Source organism: Hypanus sabinus, chromosome 8, assembly GCF_030144855.1.
Source record: "Hypanus sabinus isolate sHypSab1 chromosome 8, sHypSab1.hap1, whole genome shotgun sequence".
NCBI lineage: Eukaryota > Metazoa > Chordata > Chondrichthyes > Myliobatiformes > Dasyatidae > Hypanus > Hypanus sabinus.
Genome location: NC_082713.1, coordinates 133,012,361 through 133,039,613, shown reverse-complemented (window position 1 = coordinate 133,039,613; position 27,253 = coordinate 133,012,361). Strand labels below are relative to the sequence as shown.

Genomic DNA, 27,253 nt, shown 5'->3' with positions numbered 1-27,253 from the left:
TCTCTACAGAATTCAACATGATGCTACTTCAGAATCATGTAACATTACATTGCAAGCAATCCCTTGGAGGTTTGTGCAGAACTAAAAAAAAGATAGTTAAGGATTAGTTCTGTCATTGGTACAGAAAAACTTAGTGAAATGCAAATCAAATCAGCAAGGATTCCACTGAGCAGCTCACAAGGGTCACTGCGTTTTCAGCGCCAGCATAGTGTGTCCACAACTTACTAAACCTAGCTGCACATCTTTGGAAAGCGGGAATATGAGAATAAATGCCAACTTCTCTGCTACTGTACTGCCGTGTTAATTATATCTTTCATTTACGTGCTCGCCTTCTTTCTACCTTTCTCTCACACATACACTAACATCAGAGATGGATCATGTCTCAGTGCATGGCAAAGAGGCCTGGATCATGTTGGCTGCTGAACTCTTTCAGAAGTTCTGCGAGGACGACAAGTAGTTGATGGGACAGCAGACACTGCAGCTGTAAGCAATTGGACCCCCTCAATTCCTGCAGCCAATGAAAGGCTTCTCTGTCCAGCGTACTTCTTTGGACATATCAGATAGGCTGATCGGATAACCATTCAACCCTCCACATAGCCCCGTTGTTTCAATAGATCCACAACCATCAAGCGATTTAGGTTTTGTTTACACCAGGCTGGATAGAAACAGGATTCAGAGAGAACAATAACTGTTCATGATGCAATTTATAAATTTATCAGGCCAAATAGAAATTGCTGACTTTGTGTTTAACAGTATTCTGCAACTCTTAACACCAACGCCAATAAATGGAAAGTCCTACAGAAAGTCGCGGATAAGGCCCAGTTTATCACTGGTAAGGCCATCCCCACCACTGCGCATATCTCCATGGACCATTGTCACAGGAAAGCAGCATCCATCATCAAGGGCCCCCACCAACCAGGCCATGCTCTCCTCTCGCTGCAGCCATCAGAAAGGTGTTACAGGAGCCTCGGGACTTGCATTACCCTGTTCAGTAACAGTTATTACCCCTCAACTATCAGGCTCCTGAACAAGTGGGGACAACTTCACTGACCCCATCAATAAACTGTTCCCACTTACTTTCACAGACTCGTGTTCTCAATATTTATTGCTTATTTATTTATTATTATAACTTCCTTTTTCTCTTTTCTATTTGCACAGTTGGTTGTCTTTTGCACTTTGGCTGCTTGTCCGTCCTGTTGTGTGCGGTCATTCATTGATTCTATTACGTGTCTTGGATTTACTGAGTATGCCCATGTTACATTTTGTAACTCTAAAACATAAAAACTAATCAAAAGAAAAACAAGAGAGACTGGAATGTGAGTCTAACTTTGTTCTTACTTTAAGTGACATGCACACATATCACATGGTGGCATGATGACATATGCCATTCAATAGTGCATAGAACCATAATGAATTGTTCAAACAAAGGCGGCTTAATAAAACAATATACAGTACTTACAATATTATTCAAATATTACTGAAATATTACATACACAACATTCCTCCCTGCTTGGCTATAAACTCTAACTCAATACAGAATGTCATCTTTTGAAAGAGGACAGCGAGGCTTTGAGAGGAAGTGCGGCGGCGACCATTTTCAAATTGTCCAATTGCGTCTCAGATCGGAGTTCTGAGAGGCGGGACTGCGCAAGCGCGTGAAGGAGGCCCGGGAAGGAGGGAAGATAAATAAAGAACGCCGCCTTAAGAAGCGGGCAGCTTCGTTTGCGGGCAGCGGAGTGAGCCGGGAGCAGAGTGTAGGGCTTGGGCTCAGAGGGCTTAGGCGGAAGAGGGCACAGTAGGTTTATCATTTAGTTCTTGTTATTTTCAGTTATTTGGGAAGTATGAGTGTGAGGGCAGCTTGTTGTTCTCGGTGTCGGATGTGGGAAGCCCTGGAGTCTCCGAGCCTCCCGGACATCCACATCTGCGCCAGGTGCACCGAACTGCAGCTCCTGAAGGACCGAGTTAGGGAACTGAAGCTGCAGCTCGATGACCTTCGCCTGGTCAGGGAGAGTGAGGAGGTGATTGAGAGGAGTTACAGGCAGGTGGTCACTCCGGGGCCACGGGAGGCAGATAGGTGGGTTACAGTCAGGAAGGGGAAGAGGCAGGTACTAGAGAGTATCCCAGTGGCTGTACCCCTTGACAATAAGTACTCATGTTTGAGTACTGTTGGGGGGGGACAGCCTACCTGGTGGAAGTGACAGTGGCCGGGCCTCTGGCACAGAGGACGGCCCTGTAGCTCAGAAGGGTAGGGATAGAAGAAAGAGGTCCATAGTAATAGGGGACTCGATAGTCAGGGGTTCAGACAGGCGGTTCTGTGGAGGTGATCAGGAGTCCCGGATGGTAATTTGCCTCCCTGGTGCCAGGGTTCAGGACGTTTCTGATCGCATCCAAGATATCCTGAAGTGGGAGGCTGAGGAGCCAGAGGTCGTGGTACATGTAGGTACCAATGACATAGGTAGGAAAGGGGAAGAGGTCCTGAAACAAGAGTATAGGGAGTTAGGAAGGCAGTTAAGAAGAAGGACCGCAAAGGAAGTAATCTCGGGATTACTGCCTGTGCCACGCGACAGTGAGAGTAGAAATGGAATTAGGTGGAGGATGAATGCGTGGCTGTGGGATTGGAGCAGGGGGCAGGGATTTAAGTTTCTGGATCATTGGGACCTCTTCTGGGGCAGGCGTGACCTGTTCAAGAAGGACGGGTTACACTTGAATCCTGGGGGGACCAATATCCTAGCGGGGAGGTTTGCTAGGGCTACAGGGCAGACTTTAAACTAGTAAGATGGGGGGGGGGGGGGCGGGAATCAATTTGAGGAAACTATGGGAGAGGAGGTTAGTTCACCAGTGGAGCAAGTAAATAGACAGTGTGTGAGGGAGGAAAGGCAGGTGATGGAGAAGGGATGCGCTCAGCCCGAAGATGTAGGGGAGAAGAAAGAAAAGGATAATAAATTTGAATGCATTGTTAGGGATGAAAAGAGAGGAGGAGGTGGAGAGTATCTTAAATGTATCTATTTTAATGCTAGGAGCATTGTAAGAAAGGTGGATGAGCTTAAAGCGTGGATTGATACCTGGAATTATGATGTTGTAGCTATTAGTGAAACATGGTTGCAGGAAGGGTGTGATTGGCAACTAAATATTCCTGGATTTAGTTGCTTCAGGTGTGATAGAGTAGGAGGGGCCAGAGGAGGAGCTATTGCATTGCTTGTCCGAGAAAATCTTATGGCGGTGCTTTGGAAGGATAGATTAGAAAGCTCCTCTAGGGAAACTATTTGGGTAGAATTGAGGAATGGGAAAGGTGCGGTAACACTGATAGGAGTGTATTATAGGCCACCTAATGGGGCGCGTGAGTTGGAAGAGCAAATGTGTAAGGAGATAGCAGATATTTGTAGTAAACACAAGGTGGTGATTGTGGGAGATTTTAATTTTCCACACGTAGACTGGGAAGCTCATTCTGTAAAAGGGCTGGATGGTTTAGAGTTTGTGAAATGTGTGCAGGATAGTTTTTTGCAACAATACATAGAAGTACCGACTAGAGACGGGGCAGTGTTGGATCTCCTGTTAGGGAATGCGATAGGTCAGCTGACAGATGTATGTGTTGGGGAGCACTTCCGGTCCAGTGATCACAATAGCATTAGCTTCAATATAATTATGGAAAAGGACAGGACAGGACCTAGAGTTGAGATTTTTGATTGGAGAAAGGCTAACTTTGAGGAGATGCGAAGGGATTTAGAGAGAGTGGATTGGGTCAAGTTGTTTTATGGGAAGGATGTAATAGAGAAATGGAGGTCATTTAAGGGTGAAATTATGAGGGTACAGAATCTTTAGTTCCTGTTAGGTTGAAAGGAAAGGTTAAAGGTTTGAAAGCACCATGGTTTTCAAGGGATATTAGAAATTTGGTTCGGAAAAAGAGGGATGTCTACAATAGATATAGGCAGCATGGAGTAAAGGAATTGCTCGAGGAATATAAAGAATGTAAAAGGAATCTTAAGAAAGAGATTAGAAAAGCTAAAAGAAGATACGAGGTTGGTTTGGCAAATAAGGTGAAAGTAAATCCGAAAGGTTTCTACAGTTATATTAAAAGCAAGAGGATAGTGAGGGATAAAATTGGCCCCTTAGAGAATCAGAGTGGTCAGCTGTGTGTTGCCGAGGGAGATGGGAGAGATTTTGAACGATTTCTTCTCTTCGGTATCCACTAAGGAGAAGGATATTGAATTGTGTAAGGTGTGGGAAACAAGTAAGGAAGTTATGGAACCTATGACAATTAAAGAGGTGGAAGTACTGGTGCTTTTAAGAAATTTAAAAGTGGATAAATCTCCAGGTCCTGACAGGATATTCCCCAGGAGCTTGAGGGAAGCAGGAGCTCTGACGGAGATCTTTAAGATGTCATTAGAAACGGGGATAGTGCCGGAGGATTGGCATATTGCTCATGTGGTTCCATTGTTTAAAAAGGGTTCTAGAAGTAAGCCTAGCAATTATAGACCTGTCAGTTTGACATCAGTGGTGGGTAAATTAATGGAAAGTATTCTTAGAGATAGTATTAATAATTATCTGGATAGACAGGATCTGATTAGGAGTAGCCAGCATGGATCTGTGCGTGGAAGGTCATGTTTGACAAACCTTATTGAATTTTTTGAAGAAGTTACGAGGAATGTTGACGAGGGTAAGGCAGTGTATGTAGTCTATATGGACTTCAGCAAAGCCTTTGACAAAGTTCCACATGGAAGGTTAGTTAAGAAGGTTCAGTCGTTAGGTATTAATGCTGGAGTAATAAAATGGATTCAACAGTGGCTAGATGGGAGATGCCAGAGAGAAGTGGTGGATAACTGTTTTTCGGGATGGAGGCCGGTGACTAGCGGGGTGCCTCAGGGATCTGTTTTGGGCTCAATGTTGTTTGTAATATACATAAATGATCTGGATGATGGGGTGGTAAATTGGATTAGTAAGTATGCCGATGATACTAAGGTAGGAGGTGTTGTGGATAATGAGGTGGGTTTTCAAAGCTTGCAGGGAGATTTATGCCGGTTAGAAGAATGGGCTGAACATTGGCAGATGGAGTTTAATGCTAAGTGTGAGATTCTACATTTTGGCAGGAAAAATCCAAATAGAACATACAGGGTAAATGGTAGGGCATTGAGGAATGCAGAGGAACAGAGAGATCTAGGAATAACAGTGCATAGTTCCCTGAAGGTGGAGTATCATGTAGATAGGGTGGTGAAGAAGGCTTTTGGAACGCTGGCCTTTATAAATCAAAGCATTGAGTACAGAAGTTGGGATGTAATGTTAAAATTGTACAAGGCATTGGTAAGGCCAAATTTGGAATATTGTGTACAGTTCTGGTCACCGAATTATAGGAAAGATATCAATAAATTAGAGAGAGTGCAGAGACGATTTACTAGGATGTTACCTGGGTTTCAGCACTTAAGTTACAGAGTTAAGGTTAAGTTAAGTTAAGTTAAGGTTGAACAAGTTAGGTCTCTATTCATTGGAGCGTAGAAGGTTGAGGGGGGATTTGATCGAGGTATTTAAAATTTTGAGAGGGATAGATAGAGTTGACGTGAATAGGCTGTTTCCATTGAGAGTAGGGGAGATTCAAACGAGAGGACATGATTTGAGAGTTAGGGGGCAGAAGTTTAAGGGAAACACGAGGGGGTATTTCTTTACTCAGAGAGTGATAGCTGTGTGGAATGAGCTTCCTGTAGAAGTAGTAGAGGCCAGTTCAGTTGTGTCATTTAAGGTAAAATTGGATAGGTATATGGACAGGAAAAGAGTGGAGGGTTATGGGCTGAGTGCGGGTAGGTGGGACTAGGTGAGATTAAGAGTTCGGCGCGGACTAGGAGGGCCGAGATGGCCTGTTTCCGTGCTGTGATTGTTATATGGTTATATCTCAATTTATATACATAATACAATGTGCTATATTTATACAACTACAATGCAGACATCCACAACAATGCAAATTCTAAATTCTTTCATTCAGCCTAAAGATTTAATTGCTTTGGACGCTTCTTTACTCTTGTGAAATAATGTCTTTCCTAAGCAGGTGGGTCACTCTGCTAGACAGGTGAGACTTGCGGCTGTGAAACCACTTCAGGTTCTGAGGCCTCCTCCGTGGTGGTTGGAGGAGATGACTCAGACTGCAGGGAATGGTTCTGACAGCTCTGGACACTTCCTTCGCCTTTTCTCAGCATTTGTAACCTTTGACTTGTAAATCTTGTACATCTTATTTTTAAGGTAACTTTTTTTTTATTCTTTCTTACTTCTCTTCTAATATTTCTATATCTGTGCACTTGTAATGCTACTGTGACATTGTAATTTCCTTTGTGATCAATAAAGTAGCTATCTATAAATCTATTTCTCTTTGGATCTACTTCAGTCTGTGTTTCTCTCCCGGTCCCGGCTTCTTTTTCTCTTTATCCCGCTCCAGATCTCCTCCTCGGCTGCACTGCTTCCTTGTCCTTGATTCTCTCACGGTCCCAATCCAGCTCATGCTCTCGCTCCTGCTGTTTTTCATGTCTTTCTCTTTCTCACATTCCTCTTTCTTCGTCTTTCTTGCAAGTATCCCTGAATTTGCTAATTTCTCAAGAAATTAGGTATTGTTTACCCTCTTCCATTTCCATTGCGTTTACAGAATCCTCCTCTTTTTCTTTTTTCTAGTTTGTGCATCTTGATCTAAGGAAGATGCATTTAGTTCACTGCAGTATTCTCCTAATAATCTTTCTATTGCTCCCTTTAAGATCTGATCTCTCCTCTTGGATTTCTCATCCACAACATCAACTGAAGAATCCTCTTCTTTTTTAATCTCCATTGACTCCTTTCTTTTTGGCCTTCTATTCGTCCGGCTGGGATTTGGTCTTTGCATCTGCTTTTACAAGGAGCTTTTCATCTCCCATTTGAAGTTCATGCAGTAACTTTAATGCACACGGAGTAGATATTGGTTTTTTATAATGCTTGCATCATTCTTGAAGCTGCTTGAACTCTCTTCCAACTTAAAACCAAGCTACATCTCACAAATAACTGCCTGATTAACGTACCTGAAGCTCTGTCAGAATCGTTGCCTACAAAAACTGGTAGTCGTAACTGCTTTTATCACTTTTACAATTCCTCTGAGCAACATGGTCATTCGTTGGTTGAAAATGCTTCCCAACCAGAGGCACAAAGGTTGGCACCAACACCTGTCTGCCCTCTATTGGACAAACTCAACAGAGAGAGTTGTAGTGTCATCCAGTAACTTTTTTTTAACTCATTTCAGTTGACTCTATTACAGGGGCTGTGGCATGCAAATGCTTGATGGATCTCCAGTCAACCTGTAGTTATCTCAGCCAGTCATGGTGCCATAATGCTGGTCCTTATTTTTACCAGCTACAAGCTTAACGTGGATTGTCAGCTGTTGGACCAGTGTTTGGATGTCATTCTCACAGGAGTTCTCTTTTCAAGTACAAGTTCTTAGTTGGATATCTACAGGCTTCAGTTTAGTATTTTTGAAATGCCATTCAAACTCATTTTGTGCAATAACTGAAACAGCTGACCCAGTGTCCAATTCCATTTTAATTAATTTGCTGTTCGCTTCTGATGCGTCATATTGTTTGCCTATCGTTAGATTTGTGTTGTAAATTTCAAGGCTACACAGTGCTGTGTCACACTCATTGTTATCAAATTTTTCCATCAACAGCATGCAGATGACAGCTCGTTCTGAAAATCCATCTTGAATTATTATCTTTTTCTCTTCCCTGTACAGTCCATTTAGTTTTGTCTGCCCAACATGCTCTTTGTATGCGTCTTACTTTGTTGCAACTTCTGCAGGTTTTGCCTTTAAATCTGCATTGACCTGGAGTATGTCAGCCCCTGCCACAACAGTGGCACAATTTGTTTGGCCAGACAAGTTTCTGTTTAAACGATGCAATTTTGTTCACGCTCACTTTCATTCCTGACTGTAACTTAATTGTGTCTCTGTATGCAGATTCCATTGACACAGCTATCTCAGCTGCTCTTTTAAATGTAAGTTGTGCTTCAGGTCGGAGCCATTTTTGAATGTTTTCTTGTAAGATTACACAAACTAAACAATCGCTCAATGTATCATTAAGCCTATTACAGAACTGACAATGCTCAGACAACCTCTTCAATATGTATGATGAAATGGACTCGTCTTCCTTTTGATTCCATTTATGAAACCCAAAGCATTCAGCAACAACAATAATTTCAGTTCTAAATGTTCCAGCATTACTCTCATGATAAGGCAAACCTCATTTCGGCTGGTTTGGTTGGAACAGTTAAACTTTGAAGCAATCTCTGTGCTTTTCCACCCAGAGCACTAAGCAAAACTTGTACTTATTTCTCATTGGCTATTCCATTTGCTTTAAAATACTGCTCAATTTGTTCCATATACAATATCCAGTTATCTGGCCTGTAAATGTGTCAATCTTTCTGCTGGTAGCCAGTCATTTCTGCACTTTTAAATTATTATAACCCAATTTTCACTGTTTATGAACCCAGGAATTCTTCCATTTCCTGCTTTTTTTTAAAAAAAACTTGATTGCTTTCCTTTACAAAGAAAACGTGCTGCTCTGAAGAAAACAAACGTCACACACCTTTTTTTAAAAATCTCAACCATTTCTCACTGCGCTTTTTTAAAAACTGTCTCACTGTGCTTCACTAGGTAGGCAGTCACCTCAGGTTTGATTTTAAATACCTCATCACCACTATTATGTTTTGTAACTCCAAAACATAAATACTAATTGAAAGGAAAACAAAGCTGGGAATGAGAGTCTAACTTTGTTTTTACTTTAAGCGAAGCACACGCGGGTCAGGTGCCAGAGTGATGACACACGCCATTCTTGTATTTCGTACATATTATCCAACAACAAAGTTTAAAGAACAAAGAATGCTTCATCAAACAATATATTTACAATATTACTCAAACATTACTGAAATATTGCACACACAAAGCACTCATGAAAGTGCATCTCCGGATTGTATATGGTGACATATATATAGTTTGATAATAAATTTACTTTGAACGTGAAAAAAATTGGAAGCAAGGAAGGAGAGAGAAAAGACAGAAAAATTGTTGAATCATGCAATATGCATGTTCAATTCTCCAAAATTTTTCAGAATAAAATTAAGACAGAAAGATGCTTGGATTTATTGTCAGTGTGGCTGTAGAGTTAATACAAATTATTAATTAGAATATGCACAAATTATTTTAATTTTTTTTACCATTAGCCTGTGCATTTTTAATGTAGAAGTCAAAAAGTAAGACTGGCTCCAAAACTTAAATCTGTGCTATAATTTTTCTTTCAATTCAAAGCAATGGAGCTCTCTCTGGAGAAGAATGAATGAATCAACTCTATCTAAATTTAACCGTCCATTGGGTACCACACAAAGGTGCAAAGATTACATATCACTTAATATTCATGACACAACTATCTTTGACAGAGATCATCGAACTGTTGGCCCACAAACCAAGGAGTCTAAGCCTACCCTGTAAGGATGTGAACACAATACCAGGAAAGTATGCAAGGATTACTCTTGCATTTGAAACCTATATTGTTCATCAGCATTGTCAATTGGGCATCCTTTGTCCCCACTCAACCTTCATCATCATGTTGGAGCAGGATCAGCGAGAGGTTCTGTACCAAGGTTTCTTCAACAAAATTTTCTTGAGAAGTCAGTGAGCTGGTGACATAAAAACTGCAATCTTCAATTTTATGACAGCATGATCTATTGATAAGTCATGATCCCAACTGAACAGCGGCAAGCATCCAAGTTTTAGCACTCCAATTCCCTGGAGTATCATTAGCTGCTGCTGTTCCATTTAAGACTCAGACTGCCAATTATTGCCTGTCACATTCCTTCATGGAAAGTCTGGACTTAAGGGTTGTGTGGTGAGCACTCTGTGTTCAATCATAAGAGTTCCATTTCTAGTACTACAGTTTATGATTTCACTTGTTCTGTTTATTTTGACTGAGTTAATTCTAGACCTGAGTCTGCAACTGGGTTCACCACCATCCATAGCTCTCTCGTTACAGGTTATTTTCATATTTTTAATTATTTCAAACCTTTCTTCTGCCAATTTTATTTTCAATATACTGTAACGTTAGTTTAGATTCCAATTTTATTCATGTATCTACCTGCATGAAAAGTTACAAATATGAGTAAACTTATCCACTGCACTTGGAACTTATTGCTTAACTGATTATGTTACAGTATCAAGTGTTTGCACATGAAGTGACATTTCAATTTATGTGCATAAAGGCACAGGGAGAAAGAGCCATTGACCTGCAAAGTTGACCCTTTCTTCCTGGATGCTGCCTGACTTAACTGTATGGTTCAAGTATTATCTGTTTCTGAGAGGGTAAAAGTACTTGGCCAGAATACATCAATATATGTTTACGTAAAATTGAAACCATTAGCATAATCTTAAATTGAACTGGTTCAAATACGACACTTCCTATAGTTCAATCCTACCAATAGATTAACATCAATGCAGATGCAGTCACAAAGCATAGATCAGAGATGTACCAATGGCACATTTCTCTTCAGTTATCAGATATTTAGTATGGATTTCAAAAGGACAGTAAATCAGATCACAAACAATAAAAGCTGCTTCATGTCACAAGGAAATCATTATCCAATCAGCTCCCATTTTTAGAGCATCAGATATAATAACATTTTGCAACTTAAATTCCTACGAAATATAATTTCCATCAAAATAGATACCAACGCTGGCATTTGAAATAAAACCAGAAATTTGAAACACAAAGAGCAAGTTTGTTTTCTCCAGGGCCACCTCAGCAATATGGGGAGCTATCAAATTTGAGAATTCAGTATTAAAAATCCATGAATGTTGATCCCTTCAAAAAAATAAATTGTTCCATTAACTTACGGTCATTCATCTTCTGACTTTGGAAGCAGTAGAATTCTTTATGTGTAATCAGATTGGGCAAACCCCTAAACAGACTTCGACATAACTTGCATTCAAAGATAGTGTCCACTTCTTTCAGTAGAATGTGTTTCAATTGTGCAGTTCCTGTAGGCATAAAACATCTGTATTCAATATCAAAGATGTCCTTAAACATCAATATTTAATAAATATTATTTCCAATGCTTCTTACAAATACCAAAATGCATTTAGTTATAATTACAAATTTGTAGAAACAGACACAAAGTGAACATATATGGGGAAAATATTAAAAATGCAAGACCCAGCTGTTCGTCATTGTGCACTGAAATGATTACAGATTTTTAAAACAGCCGGTCACATTATCAAGTGAATATACTGAGATCAATACAGCAAGGTCTGTGATAGAAGTGGAACCAGGCATTCCATGAGTGATAGAGGGAGGTGTTAAATTTATTTCGTTCAGGGCCCTGACATTAGTTTAGATTCTAGACAGTTCTATAGGTGAGCTCCAGCAAATTAGTGTCCATGGTCCTGTTTCTAGGGAGCAGACAGAAATCAATAAATCTGTTGTTCCACATCTCTCAAAAGTATTTGTTCTGGAGGACAGGTACTGCAGAATTAACAGTTGTATCTCAGTAAGTTGTGTTTAGCAACACCTATTAGTATTGGAGGCAGTCCAACAGAGATTTATTAGGCTAATTCTTGCAATGAAAGGGTTGTCCTGTCAAAAAGGGCAAAGAAATTATATTATCCTTAAATTATTCTTATGCAGTTTAGCATAATGAAGGTGGATCTTAGTGAAACACGCAAAATCCTGAGACGACAGGACAAGCAGAGGTCAAGATGTATCCTCTAGTGGGGGATCTTGAATGAGAGGACATAATCACAAAAAAACAACACTGTAATTTTAAAACTGTGGAGTGACTTCTCACAAAGCATTACAAATCTCTGGAGTTCCCTGCTCCTGGCTGGATCACAGAAAGAGGAAGTCGATAACTTTTTGTAAGGTTGCGAGGAAATTGGCATAGGAGACGAGGCCTGGGTAGATCAGCCATTGCCGTACTAGGATGCCGAATGGCCTACTCATGTTCCTGTTTTCTTTTTTAATATTCCAGTGTCAAACTAATCAGCTGTCTATAATCACAAAGAAATTAAGGTTCACTTTTGCTTTCATATATCACCGATTTTCTTTGCCAACATATCATACCATCCATTTCCTTCTCAATTATACTCACTGCCTTTTCATAATCTAATCTGGCCTTACACTGCCCCAAGTGGCCAAACACTGACATAGACATCTAATGGAAGGCCAACGTGTAAGAATATTACACAGCCACTGAAAACAAAATATGAAAGCATCACCAGTATCTCATTGGCAAGATATAAAATTATATTCATGCAACTGCTGTTCCCACAAACAACTTCTGCAAATAAAAGGCAATCCAAGGAATTAAGATGAAACATGTACTCCAAAGAGAGAGGAAGATTCAACAATTTAATTTTGGGCATTACATTATCATGAAATCTCAATGTTATGCAGTAGCGGTAAATTATGTTAATAGAATCCAATTGATGCAGTAATTAAAAAGAGCAAAGTTATTTCATTTGCATTGTTCTCACTCACTGCAATGCAATAAATCCTTTGCCTCGCTTCACCTACTCTTCAATTAACATCTTTTAAGAAAAATTATGCCTATAATGATCTGTTGCAGACATTATTTACCAATATAGAGAGTAACACTTTTTACCCTGCAGTTTCATTAGGTTTTGAAGGCAGCCATCTGTCAGTTGACTATTACACCTCACCTGTTCGGAAGCACTCGATGATCTGCTGAATCCCTGATTTTGACGTTGAAAGCTGTTGTTGTAACAAAGGAGGGTCACCTAATTCCTGTGCATAAGCTAGAAAGTGAGTAAACAAAAAAATCTTTATATATAAAGAGTTATAGTCCATCATACTTGATATAGATTCAAATAACTATCATAGCCTGGGTTAAAAATTAAATCACACTGTAGCTTATACCAGCAATAAACCTACTAAGATTATTTTTTTTTTAAAAAAGCTGCTGATCCCACAAAGGTTGTACAGATAATTTCCTCTTTCCATTAAGCAGGCAGAGGAATTTTCTCAAGCCCAGCAAAGCCCTCGTATATCTACTATTGCATGAGATTATTGTTTTAACAATTAAATAAACTGATGTCAAGCACAGATAATGAAACCACTGTAATGCTTAGATTTCCCAAGGTCCTGCACACCACGTTAGATACCACGGCGCTTCATAATGCAGTCCTACACCAACATGGAGATGGAGCTATTTTCAGGCTGGACTGCTCACTTAAGGCCATAAAATCTTAATGCAGCGAGAGGGAAATGAAAGCAGTTCCTTTAATGATGTTGCAGACTGGCAGACTTTTGCAAATTCTTGCCACCCCCCACCCCCCCAATGTCAGGAGAACAGAGAACAAGAGGGGCTTGTTTACATGTGCACATTTAGCAACTGGCAATAAATTATATGGATGCTTACTAGATTTCTCTCTTTAATAAGAAACAAACTATTTCCCTGCGAACAAAGGCTAACACTCTCTTTGGGCACTGTGGTGGATTTGAGGCCAATTATTGCTTTCTTGGAGTGAAAGGAATCACATAATAAGATGAAACATTTTGAATGGCTGCCTCTCGCTAAAGTGCTGTTTCTGAATATTATTCCTGACTGTTCCGGCACCTCCCTGGCGGGTATGCAAGGGATGGAAGGAAGCGCCTCATCAATGCTCATGTGTTGTTGCAATGCCCCTTCCACCAGACTCTCACACAGGACAGCCTCCCCTGATTGCTAATGTAACCATGGAACTCACTGGCAAAGACGGTTGAAAGTACCTGGTCCACAGCAGCCATAGTGATGGATGTCTGTCTGGCAATATTTGTCCTTCAGTGTCTTTTGAACCCGAAACCTATTTTCTTCAACGTCTGATTCATTCTGATTATTGCACTAGAATGAACAAAAGGGAAGGCGAATGGTATGAATGACAAAATTATTTACCATGTCCAGACATTCAAATACTTCTACAGAATCATTCATTTCTCATCTCTCTCAAAGATTTTATTTTAATAATTAACACATTTCAGCAGAATCCAAGAGGCAAGCAAGTCAAGGCAGCAACAGTGTGAATCTTGGGACTGGTTTCACACAGGTGCTTTCAACTCCCCCTGAGCTGTATCAGACGAGCAGCTCCTGCATGGTAGCACCTTCTTTCTAGCTCTTCCTACACTGTAACGGGGTGACACTGCTACCCTCGCAGAACAGCAGTCTATTTCTCCCGGAAATGTCAGGCAGAAGTTCAGAGAGAGTTACTCAACCAAGATCGCCGAGGTGCATTGACTCTGAGGAGGCACTGCTCTGTGAAGCCTCAGTTCTACTTGGCAGTGAAGTGTAACCCTCTGGAGATGCTGCAATCTGGGTTCCACGTCAGGTTGGATCAGGGCTCCCCATTCTGGTTGACATCCCTAGCACCTTGCCAGAGAGGCCTGTAAGTGTATTTCTACATCTGCACAGATCTGTTCTACTCGTCCAAGCCCTGAAGTGTGGCTTCTTCCTCCAGCACCTTTCCTATTGCTCAACCCAAGTGCAGCCTATTTCAGCCCATCGATTCCATGGCAGCTCACAGAGCAATCCCATTTCCCCAGTAACCTATTCTCCCCACACTCTCATCAAATTACATCAATTCTGCGCTCACTCCCACACTAGGGACAACTTACAGAGGTTCATTAACCTACAGACCCCACACATCTTTAGGATGTCGGAAGAAAACAGAGCAGCCGGAAGAAACCCCACTTGGCCACAGGGTGAACGTGCGGACTCCACGCAAGTAGCACCCGAGATGGGGATGGAGAGAACCTAGGTCGCTGACTCCAAAATGTGAAACGTATGCCTCTAATCCAGATAGTCCAACGTCCACAGTGAGTGGGCCCGACGAGCTGAACTTTGAACTAACACAATGACCCAGTGCCCACGATATTCCCCCTTCCTTTCCTACCACTGCACTCTGAGCAAGGGATCGGGGTGGTAGGGGGCAGAGAGGATGTTTTGATGAGTCTCCGAGGTTCTCCAGTGATTACGACAAGAATATAGTACTATGACGCACAGCAGTGACCCCAGTTCAAAACTGAACCTCGGTGAAGTCTGCGCGGAGTTTGCACGTTCCTCCCTCTGACCACAAGAGTTTGCTGCAGTTTCCTCCTACGTCCCACTGACAGGTGGGGAGAGGGCACTGGCACCTCAGCTGTTAGGCAGAACAAGATAGACACAGGTGAGGCTGGGGTGGCAAAGGAGAGGAAACCCAGGAAGATAGGTATGTGGGTGACTGACAGATGGAACCAGGTGGGGGGAGAATATGGAGTCTTGGTAATGCACGGGGAGAGAAGGAAGAGGATAAAGGGAGGGAGAAGTTATGTGAATGAGTGGGAGTGGGGAAGTAACGTGGTAGGTGTGGGTTACCTGAAACAGGGATATTCAGACCTCATACCATTGTTCTGCAGGCTACCGAATGGAATGAGAGATGGTTTGTGTTGACATCACAATGGCAGTGGAGGAAGCTGAGGACAGACAGTTCAGTGTGGGAACGGGTAAGCAAGAGAGTGTTGGTTACTGGCAGTGCAGGGTCAGACTAGATTTTGCTGAATTACCCAGGTTTAAGGGAGCAAGTGGCCTGCTCCTCACTTTAATACACATGCCTACATGCACCTGTGAAGTGGCACTGGAATTAGTTTTTATTGTCGCACGCACTGAGCTACAGTGAAAAGCTGGCCTTGCACACTGTTCACACGGGTATTTTTTTCTCTTTACACAGAGCATTCAGACAATACAGAACGCAGAATAAAGTATAACAGCTACAAACAAAGTGCAGTGCAGGTAGATAAAAAGGTGCAAGATCATCAAGAGTTTGATTGTGTGGTCAAGGGTCCATGTTATTGTTCTCGGGAGCCATTCAGTAGTCTTATAATAGCAGAATAGATGCTATCATTTGAGCATCAAAAAGCTTTCAAAATTGTGTCTCTTCTGCCCGACAGGAGACCTGCTTAACTCCTGACATGTTGGGGTTGTCCACTGAACAGAAATTAAGCATATTAGCTCATACTCTCATGGGTTTATAAGAATGAGACAAGCTCCTCTTTGAAATGTACAATACTCTTACAGGCTTCACTGCGTGGATGCTGTTTCTGGGGTGATCACAACGAGAGATCAGTCACTCAGGATTAAGCTAAGAAGAAACTTCCTCAATTCTCCACAAAAGGGACTGTGGAGGCTGAGTCACTGAATTCTCTACACATGTAGGTCTCAATTCCCAAATATATTCAAGACAAAAACTGACAGATTTTATTGTAAGGAAAGGAGCAAGTGATGTGAAGTTGGTTAGTATAAAGAAGTGAGGTGTTGGCCAGTAAGAACTACAATCTACTAGTCAGCGAACAGGGATGAGGTAAGGACAGTGGAAACAGACCAAACAAACATACATGCTCATGCCTTGCAGTGGCAGGTATGGAGGTGGCCACTTCTGTGACACTGAGCTTGCAGCTGCCATTTTGTGAACTGTTTGGTGAACTGATTCTTGCTCCAGGATAACTGAAGTAACTGAATTGAATGTGGACTCAAGAAGTTTCTGCTAATGATTTAAGAAACCCGAGACCATTCTTGGGAAAGAAGCTTTTTACAATGTAAAATGCAGACTTGCAAAAGGAACAACCTGTGATCTCTTTGACTGGGCCCAGTGTTTGGCTGGCCTTGTTATACTGGGTTCAACCAGGCAGAGTTGGACAGAACAAACGAAATTACCCAAGGCACAAGGCTGAACAAAGAGCCATAAAGCAATAATGCTGGTAGCCTCCACAACATCCAATGAGAAACTGACGCAAGTCCATCAATTGACTTCGAGCCAATGAAATTGAAACATCATAGAAAAGAACATTAGAGGATCGCGGATGTGGAGGACTCTACGCCGGACACGCGAAGATCACATCGGGACCATGAGGAATGCCTAGTCAGCGTAGACTCCTTTCCCTTGTATTTTATTACCTTTTTCCTTCTTTGACTTTCCATGGAGGATCAGGGCATGTGTTTAGTTCTGTAAATTAATGTGCTTGTTAGCTGAGCCAATAAAGGTACTTGTCAGTAAATAAGCATCCTCTCTGTGCCTAAATGATCATTATTGTTGAAGGCTATTAGTGAGGGTTTAATAGTTGTAACAGAAGTAAAAGACAACTACATACTGAATGTCCAGGCGAGTGCAAGGGGCCAAGTTGCCTGCTTGTTAATAAATTTTTATGTTGCATTGATAAATATTACCTCTGAAAGACTGTCAATATTTTATCAATTACTTAGCTCTTTACCAGAACTGAAAACTTCCAAGAGAAACTCTAATATAATTAATAAGAGACTTGGTGGAAGAACTGGATTTACATTTGAATATATTCTATCTCTGTTTAATGATTAGCCTCACACCCAAGATAAAAACCACCTCAATTAAAGACAGAGAAGATTGAATCTCGGCCACAAGAGACACTTGTGCTGATAATGGGAAGATTCCCATTGCCGGTAATGTTATAAATGGACTTTCCACTTAATTATCCAAGTGAAGAAACTTTTCCATTGATCCTTGTAACGAGGAGTCCACAACATCAGAGCTGAAGACTGAGCTACCTCGGAGAACTGCACTTCCAAGCATCAGATTTAGACCCAGAGCAAGTGTCCCGTTTATGCCTCCTTTGGTAGTCCTTCATTTGATTTCAAAGTGGGCAGGGAAGTGGCACAGTTGGCATCGTTGCTACCTCACAGTGCCAGAGACCGGGGTTTGATCCTGACTTTGGGCACTCTCAATATGGAGCTTAGATATTCTCCCTGGGACTGTGTGGTTTCCTTTGAGTGTTTTGGTTCCCTCCCACATTCCAAATTCATAATGGGGTGGTGGGTCAGCGTAAATTGTGTAGGTGAGTGGTGAAATCTGGACAGAGTTGGCACAAGCATTGGGAGAATACCAAATGCGATTATTGTGGAATTAATGTTGTTGGTCAACAGGGGGCAAAGGGCCAGTATCTGTGACATTCCCCTTCATTTTTCAGCCTTTTGATGTGAAGCACTGCTCCATGTCGGAGTGATGTGCTTCTCCTCGGCTGCTCCTCACGCTAACGGGCGCCATCCGTCTTACAGCTTACTCCCACGGCTTCGCCCGGGAGAACTACAAATACGAGTACCTCCCAAGTGATCTTCTTCCACGTGGTTTTTGAAGACAAGGGCATCACCAACGAGGCCAGCACTTAACGCCCTTCCTTTCTTGAGCCCCAAGAAGTCAGTAGCTTGCTCCTTCCTTGAATCTTGTGGTGAATGAACTCGCACAAGGCGATGGGTTGAGAGTTCTTGGTTTCAGACCAGGTGACAATGAAGGAACGGTGACATGTTTCCACTGAGGATGGGATTTAACCTGGAAAGGAACCTGCAGATGGTGATGCTTCAAGGATCTATGTTCTTTTTGGAGTTGGGCTCTTCGGCAGGGAGCTGTCCTGGTAACATAGGTAGCCTATTCCAGTTTAGTTCCTAGCTGGCACACGTTGTAGAGTGTGCTACTGGTGGAATGAACCATACGTTCCAATGGTGGAAAGATGCCAGTCAAGCTGGCTGTTTTATTCCAGAGGATGCTGAAGTGACACGTGCCCAGCCAAGCAGAGAGTACTTCATCACACTGTCTTGCAGATGGTGGAAAAGTCTTGCAGAGTCAGGAAATGAGTCACTCTCTGCAGGATATCCAGCCTTGGACCTGCCTTTGTTGCCACAGTGTTTATGCAAAAGGACCAGTTGAGATTCTGGTGAAAGGTGTCTCCCTGCTTATCAATGTGGTGAGACTCTGTGACAGCAATGCAACTGGATGTCGAGGATTACCACTGGGACTATGAACCAGCTGCACAAGGTGGCAACACACTAACTACACTGCTCTCATTTTACAGGCAGTGTCCAGGATAGACTTACCCCACAGCACATACAGGGACGGAAGGGAAACAGGGGCTCCTGGGTTACGAATGACCTGACTTACAGAGATCCAACCTTACACAAACTCTCCCATATGCTTTTAAACTATTTTTTCAAGGTAGGAACAATAATTATTAATGATTGGATACAGTATACATTCAATTCATTTAATTATGGGTAGTATTAAGGTGATTATTCGAGGATACTGAAGAAAGGATTGCCAAGTGATACAATAAGGGTAGCTAAAGAAAAGGGACGTTCCTGATTTAGAGAAATCAACTTTCTGACCGTTCTCAAGAACGGACTCCTTACATAACCCAGCAACTGCTGAATTCTGGTGTGCAATGCAATTCAGAGTAGAAACAGCTTGGCAGCCAGGCTCTATACAACTAGATTTTGTTCTGTACACTGGGATTTACACTAGTCGCAGATTAAAACCCGATTTTAACGGCAGCCACTTTAGATTTACCTGATTTCGCTTCCGCAGTGCAGCGTTCGTTCTATCCATCACCACAGGGCAGAAATGTTATTTCAAGGATCTGCGGATATAAATGAGAGTGAGAACCGACCCTTAGAAGGGCATTTAAACAGTAACGAATGACCTGCTAACTGACCCTAATGAACAAGTTTTAGAATGTGCGATTTATTTTTTCTGTCACTGCTTGCATTTTGCCTCTTTTTTTACAGCAGAAGGACAGTCACCTCATTGAGCATCCAACCTCAATTCCATCCAGGGCCAACAGTAATTCATGCAGTTTGTCCAACTGCTGACCCCTGGTGACAAAGTGTGGGTACTGCACCTGCTCATATCCTGACTTCCTCTGCACACCGAAGATGATTTTCAGATGCTTACAAGAACTCTAGAAAGCCTCAGTGACTGCAGTTTTCACGTTGCTCCCACTGTCTTTAGAAACGGCAAGTCCCCCTCCGACATCGTCAGATTTCTGAATGGACAACATACCAGTGAGCACTGCCGCACAATAAGTTGAACCCTCCTTATCCGAAAATTCAAAACTGAAATTTTCTTGAGCACCTACATGACGCCACAAATGGAAAACTCCACAAGGTGCTGGGAAGGTTCCAGCTAATGTGCAGGGCTTTCTGCACCACAGACAGTCCTGAGAAGTGACCTCACATACCCTGAGAGGGGCCCTGTTGGTCCCAGTGTGTCTTCAGCAGCTATCATAGCCAGACCTTCATGCATCACTCACAGTGATTACCATGTATTGTGTGCTTATTCTCTGTGAAGATATTGTCGAAAAGGCAAAAAGGCCTTCAGTTACCCCATGAGTAAAGAAATACAGGGAACACTTATGTTTATCTGCAACACAGAAAGTCAAATGGTTGGAAAAACCTGACGACTGTCTAAGTGTATAATCTGGCAGAGGTTAAACAACCACCATCTACAATCTGAAGGACAAACTGTTAAAAGTTCTGTGCTGAAAGTAATGAACAGAAGTTAATGAAAAATAGGAAAACACTGCAAAACAGAAAATGAAGATCTTGATCGTATTTGAAAGAGTGGATTCATCAACACTGGAGAGAATACATGCTGCTTAATAATATGCTGATCATGGAACAAGTAAAGATCTCTCACAACAAACCAAAAACTGAAGGGAATCATGAATATTCAACAGGCTGCTGGCAGAAATTTAAGAAAAGGCACATTACATTTTTTAAAGATTTGTGATTATCAGAAAGCAGCAGAGAAATTGGAGGGTAAGAGCAGACTGCATTCATAGCAAAACATAAAATGTCAGTTTATAAAATCAAAGAACGATTGCTACAACAAAAGCCCTTGTTAATGAGGAAGATGACACTGGAAGAAACATTTTTAACATTTCAGCACGGTGCCGCCTCATCCTGAGATCATCTGCTTCCAGGTCTCTCAACCGCTTGTGATGCTCCACCTCCCAATGATATCGACGATGTACCCTCTCCTTGTAAATTTTTCACAACAAATGTTACCCTGCACATATTATATTAAAGGTATGTAATCATGTTTACTGTTAAGTACATGAACAAGTACAGGGCAAAGACAGCTTTCTGGTAGCACATAAATTCTGAGTCGAGAAAGGTGGTGGTTCCAAAATAACCACTGACTGTCCACCTGGACGGCCGGGGTGGTATTAGCTTATCTTTCTGATGGTTCGATGTACACATTATTGTTTAATGCACATCATCATTAAAAACATTAGATAAAACTACCCTCAGGCCACATGTATCAGCTGCATATGTGACGTAAATGGATTTTGTGTCTACACTTGGGTCCCATCCCCAAGTTATCTCATTACATGGATGCAACTACTCCAAAATCCAAAACACTTCTGGTCCCAAGCATTTCAGGTAAGGGGTGCTCATACTGTGTGTATTTTGACTCCTCTCTAATAACAACATCTTTTCAAAGGAGTGTTTGAGTATAACGCTACCAACAACCTTCCTCAGAATTACACTGTACTGAAAAGACGGAATTTCTTTTTTCAGGTGGAAGATAATGCATAGTAATTTAGTTTCAAAGAGGTCATTGGATAGGGAGATGTTTATAAAGCTCTGTAAGATATCATTTCTCCCCCCCCCGCCCCGATTATTAACCATTCGACCCTTCACTCATTTGCAGTGTGTCATCAGCAGCACTGCCAGCGACAGAATTCCATCAATTCCTTCACTCTTTCAGGATCTTTGCTCCACACTTGGAAACACTATTCTCTAATGAAATAAATGTAAAATTATTTAAATTGCTTACCCAGAGGGGAACGTCAGTTCCAGTTGAGTGGTAAACGTTCTTTGCAAATTCAGATCAATTTCTTGATTACCTGGCAAGGAAGAAGATAAAAAAAATGTCATTATATCTTACAATTACACAGATGTTACACAGCTGACACTTACAACTGTGTGCACTTATAGAAGCATCCCTAATGTGGCTAAACGTGGGGCTATGTTTCCTACTTGCTCATTTGAATTCAAGGAGGTCCGACATCTTATTCAATAAATCACTTCTCGTCTTGCATTTTCACCCCAAGTGGCTCTGCAATCAACCCACGACGTCCTCTCAGATCCTGAGAGCAACGCTCACTTTGGCCACGGGTGTCACAAGAGAGCTAATGCTCAAATATCAATAGGTACATTGAATATCAGACAAATGCATACAGTATACATCCTGAAATTCTTCTTCTTCACAGCCATCCACGAAAACAGAGGAGCGCCTCAAAGAATGAGTGACAGTTAAATGTTGGAAACCCAAAGTCCGCCCTCCCATGCTAATATCACAGCTTTAAGCCAACAGAAACCCCAAATGCTTATAACAGTCAATATGAAGGTGAACATTTCTGGCGGATCACATATTTTTCTGAATAGGTTAGGTTTAATTTTATTTTTTGGAGTGCCATCAATGCGAAGGGATCTCCTGCGCAAGTTGACACATTTTTAGTATCTTCACACTACGGGGGGTGGGGGGGGAAGCAAAGCATTTGCTCACATCATCGGCTGTATCATACAAAACATATGGTCGGACAGGGGCAACTGCCAATTCAGACATTTTAACAATGCAGACTTTAGATTGTGCATACAGAGGCAGAGTTTTATTGGGTATAAACAAGGCAGCATCGCCTCACTCACTCAGAGTTTTGGAACGATTCTATATGTATTGCCTTGTTGAACACAGTGACAAGTGTGCTATCATAGACTAGTTAACTTATAATGGCCTCAAACGTTTCAAGTGCCAGCTTGAAATCGCACCCTTTAAAGGTTAAAAGACAATGCTGTTCAAGAAGCTGAAATCACAACATTAAGTGAAGACTGACTCAGTTTCTGAGCTGAAATGACCATTTTTTCCGTTCACAGACTGTGAGGAAAGTTCCTCCCCCTTCAATGGTCACTGCAAAATCCACAACATCGGGGAATAAGCACTGAGGACTGCATGATTTAAAACGGCCACTTGAGGGAGCCATTTACTGCAAATTCCTTCTGCTCAAATGCAAACCCAAACCTCCCCAAATAAAACTCCTCACAAATAAAGTTACACTTTTCTTTGTCAAAAGTGACATTGCAACCTTGCCAAGGTGACTGATCACGCTAAACCATTTTCATTGGCCTTAGCAGCTGCGGTAGAAGGTAATAAAAGCAAGATGAAAGATGGTCTAAATGATCAATAACTACACATTCACTTTTTAATGCATTTTGCAGAAAGCCAAAGAACTTCCAACAGCAGAACTGTGTTTCTAGATTTCAACAAGCTCTAACATTAGCATTAATTTATACTCAAGGGCATTGGCATCAGACAGACTGCTCTACTACTATAACCCATGTTTCCTTAACATGAATTGGTTGTCCCACATTTGGTAGTTAGGGAAGACCATTTACTTGCACAGGATGCACTGGTTACTGTGCCATTGGAATATACATCGAATTCTGTGTTTTGAGAGCAACTACAGCCTGTTCTGCTATAATGCCACTTTCTATAATGTGAGGTTTCTTCAGAATATAACTATTGTGTTACAGCAGAAGTGCCTGTACCCTGGAGAAAGGTTAAGTAGAAATGAAATTTCTTCCCACATTCAAACTAAAATTCAAAAGTTATGGATCACAGCAGAGATTCCTACACCAATAGCTTTGGAGCTATTATAATTGGCAGGTGGAAGAATAAGATTCCAATTTAATGGCTATTTACTGTATAAATAATCCAGCCTCAAATAAAAGTTGTGCATTTCACATGCTAAATGACACTGAACAAAACCCTGTTTGCACTTGCCCTGTTTTATCAGTAAAAGCACACAGACTGAAAAACATCACCAGCAAACGGCAGCACTGAGAAACCTGTCATACCATCTCTAACGTAATGCCTTTGTAAGCTGGCAATGTGGTGGTGCAACTTGCACAAGCAGAATCAGCTCTTTGCAATAGAAATTCACACAGACTACTGAGACCAACAAGCCTCAGAGTGCAACCCTCGGCTTCAGCCTTCCTTCTACGAGCAATATTTCAATCAATCGTTTCTTTTTAAATATTTATCAGCCTCTGCGGTCTGGATTCTTATTCCAGCAGACATGAAATCAAAACACCCAGTGCAAGCAACTTGCGAAGAGAGATCACATACTGTTCAAATCCAACAGGTTGCATGACATTATTGTGGAGAAGGAAATGTATCCTCCATACCACCTCTGAACTCCCCTCACTACCCTGACTCTTGTGACCATTCCACTCACTTTTACAAGTGTGCACAAACTGGAAACAGGCCAGATAAAGGACGGAAAGCCAAAGAGAGCAGATAGCAGCCGTGGACAATTCAGGATATATAGTGGAGAGGCTCCGTCCCTGCCATTTTCAAAATGTGCTGTTGCGTCAGGGTCAAGATCAACATATTTGCAGATGACAACGAGAATGGGGGAGTAGTCGACAGCCAGGAAGCTGATCAAAGCTTGCAGAGGGATGTGAACCAGCTGGAAAAATGGATTGATAAATGGAAGATGGAATTTAATGCAAACGAGGGTGAGGTGTTGCACTTGGGAAGACAAATCAGGACAGGACTTGCGTGGTGAGCAACAGGGTACTGAGTGTGGCAGAACACAGGGATCTGGGAGTAGAGATCCATAATTGGTAGACAGGGTCATAGAGAGAGCCTTTGGCTCAATGGGCTCCATAAATCATAGGATTCGGTATACAAGTCGGGATGTTATGTTGAAGTTGTATAAGAAATTGGCAAGAAATTGCTAATTTGAGATATTGTGTGCAATTCTGGTCCCCTACCTACAGGTAAGTTATCAACAAGACTGAAACAGTGGAGAGAAAATCTGTTGTTAGGATTTGAGGACCTGTATTATTGAGAGAGGTTGAATGGGTTCAGACATTATACCCTGGAGCAAAGGAGAACGATGGGAGATCTGACAGGAGCTACACTCTATACAAAATTATTAGGGGTATAGATAGGGAAAATGCTAGCAGCCTTCTTCCACTGAGATTGGCTGAGGCTGGAACAAAGTCATGGGTTAAGAGTGAAAGGTGAAATATTTAAAGGGAACCCGAGGGGGAGCTTCCTCACTCAGAGGGTGAGAATATGGAATGAACTGCCAGCGGAACTAGTGGATACGGGTTCCATTGCGACATTTAAGAGAAGTTTGGATAGGAGGGGCCATGGTCTGAGTGCAGGTCAATGGGACGAGGCAGAATCAGTTTGACGACTCCTAATGGACCGATGTGCCTGTTTCTGTACTGTAATGCTCTATGACTCTACATCCTCCAAAGTTTTCAACAGGTAAGATTGTTATTTAAATGTGTATATATATGAGTTGTTCTTCACTTCAGCGCATCACCAGTTAAATTCTCCACAGCAAAACATAAATGACATCCTCGGAAACTGTGTACATGACAAGTAATTTTGCTAAGTGAAGCAAGAGCAGGTGCATGAAGCTCTAAGTGGCCATTTTGAGATGGGTGAAACGCAGGCATGCGTGTTACGGGAAGCTCTTCAGTCACCCGCAAGACAGATGTTCACTTCTTCTTTCAGCCTCCGCGCTGATGTAGGGAAAGTGAACCGTTTTCACCCGTAACCAGTCAGCTTCCAAGGGATTAAGTTACTCTCGGACTGGGGAATTGCATTTCAAAGCCACGTTATTTCTGGGAGTGTTCAATACAAATTTCCATGCAAATGGAAAAATCAACAATTAAAATAGAGTAGATTCAGAAACATGTCTGTCTTTCTCTACCAGGCTTCCAGGAACTGTTTTAAAAAAAGGCCATTGAAGACACACAAAACTGCAGATGATCGAACCTGTAGCAACAATCTGCTGGAGGATTTCAGCAGCTGTGGGTGGGTGGAAGGGAATTGTGGACATTTGGGTCAAAACCCTGCACCTGTCACTGTCGCCCAACTCCACTTCCCCCCCCCCCACCTGTCCATTATAATACACCCGCTCCCCAGTCCCCTTCATACTGGCCCTCTCCACCTCAGTCCTGATGCAGAGTTCCAACCCAAATTGCTCACAGTTCCTTTCCTCCCACAGATGCTGCACAACCCACTGAGTTCTTCCAGCACATTGTTTGTTACAACAAAAGGGCAAATTACTTTTATTAAAAGTTAATGCATCTCTAAATGTTTCGAAGTGACTGCTGTTATGTGCCAAGTCTAAATTTGAGAAGGGACCAAATTCTGTTGAAAATATAACACAGTTCATCAGGCTGTAAACATTTATACCAATCCCAAGCTGCTTTCACCGTGATCCTTATTTACAACTAGATAATGTTGAAAGTTTAGACACGTGTTGTCCACACACACAAAACCGCCTTTTAGTGCAATGTTTTAATCTGAAAGTCAATGCTATCTATTCGCAAACCAAGTTGAGGTTCTAGCCCTTTCATTAAAATTTATACATGACTAAAACATTCAACAAATCTACAGGACACCAATGTTTTTATTTTAATAAGTTCAAAAATAAATTACAGCAGGGAACAGAAGTGAGAAAAGATACTCTAGTTAAAATTGCTTTGAGCGATGAGCGCAGTCTCAATACATAACAAAATTAAATATGAAGCCCACAGTTTCACTCACATATTTCAAGTGTATCATGTTTCCAATGAATTATACCCCCACCCCCCTCCCCAAAAAGAATCAAGCACTTTATCCCCTAATAAGGAGAAGCGTTTAAACCAACCTCGTCTAGTGGAGTGTTGCCCACGTTGCTGGTTATGACCAGGAGGGCCACACTGCCTCCTGCCTGCTGTGTAGATGGTGGCATTGGTTAAGCCCTCATGCCAGCAAGGTGACCAGCACACGTCCTCGGCTGAGCTTTACGAGGCTGCTCTGGAACAGTCTCCATCATTAGATGGATAGGGGCTCAGTATCATCCCACCCTCTGCTCTCCCTGACCTCACAGGCTGCCACAACAAACAAGCTGCTGGAGGAACTCAGCGAGTCGAGGAGCATCTGTGGGAGGAAAGGGTTAAAACATCAACAGGTCCTTTCCCCCTACAGATGCTGTTCAACCTCAGAGTTCCTCCAACAGACTGATGGTTGCTCCAGATTCCAGCATCTGTAGTCTCATGTCTCAGGTTCCTGCATTCTCCCTAAACTCTCAAAGCCTCTGCCTCGTCAACTGCTCCTAAACCCATTCAGCACAGCACTAAAATACACAAATAATTGCTTCCACATACATACAGCGTCAAATACAGATGGTAAAGGTCTGCTCACCACATTTCAGCAAGAAGATTACTGGAATGAGTTAAAATTGATGAGGGTGGTGTTGGGGATTTATAATGATGTGTACATGAAAGAAATTTTTACCTTTAGGTGAGGCAGATTTAATTGAATTGGTAGACCTGGATAGATGACCAATTTTGCTTAAAGGACAGCACTGATCTT

At 41.9% G+C, this 27,253-nt stretch overlaps 1 protein-coding gene across 4 annotated transcripts in view; it reads right to left on the bottom strand.

Moving 5' to 3' along the window:
• Positions 1-27,253, bottom strand: part of znf800a (zinc finger protein 800a) — a 137,907-nt gene that overhangs the window by 37,315 nt on the left and 73,339 nt on the right. For all 4 annotated transcript variants that reach the window (XM_059977889.1, XM_059977891.1, XM_059977890.1 and 1 more), the window contains 5 exons: positions 21,647-21,716; positions 19,373-19,442; positions 13,767-13,878; positions 12,698-12,793; positions 10,874-11,017 (listed from right to left, as the gene is read on the bottom strand). In XM_059977889.1, coding sequence (XP_059833872.1) covers positions 10,874-11,017; positions 12,698-12,793; positions 13,767-13,878; positions 19,373-19,411 — 391 coding nt within the window. In that variant the 5' untranslated portion in view covers positions 19,412-19,442; positions 21,647-21,716. The remainder of the gene's footprint in view (positions 1-10,873; positions 11,018-12,697; positions 12,794-13,766; positions 13,879-19,372; positions 19,443-21,646; positions 21,717-27,253) is intronic.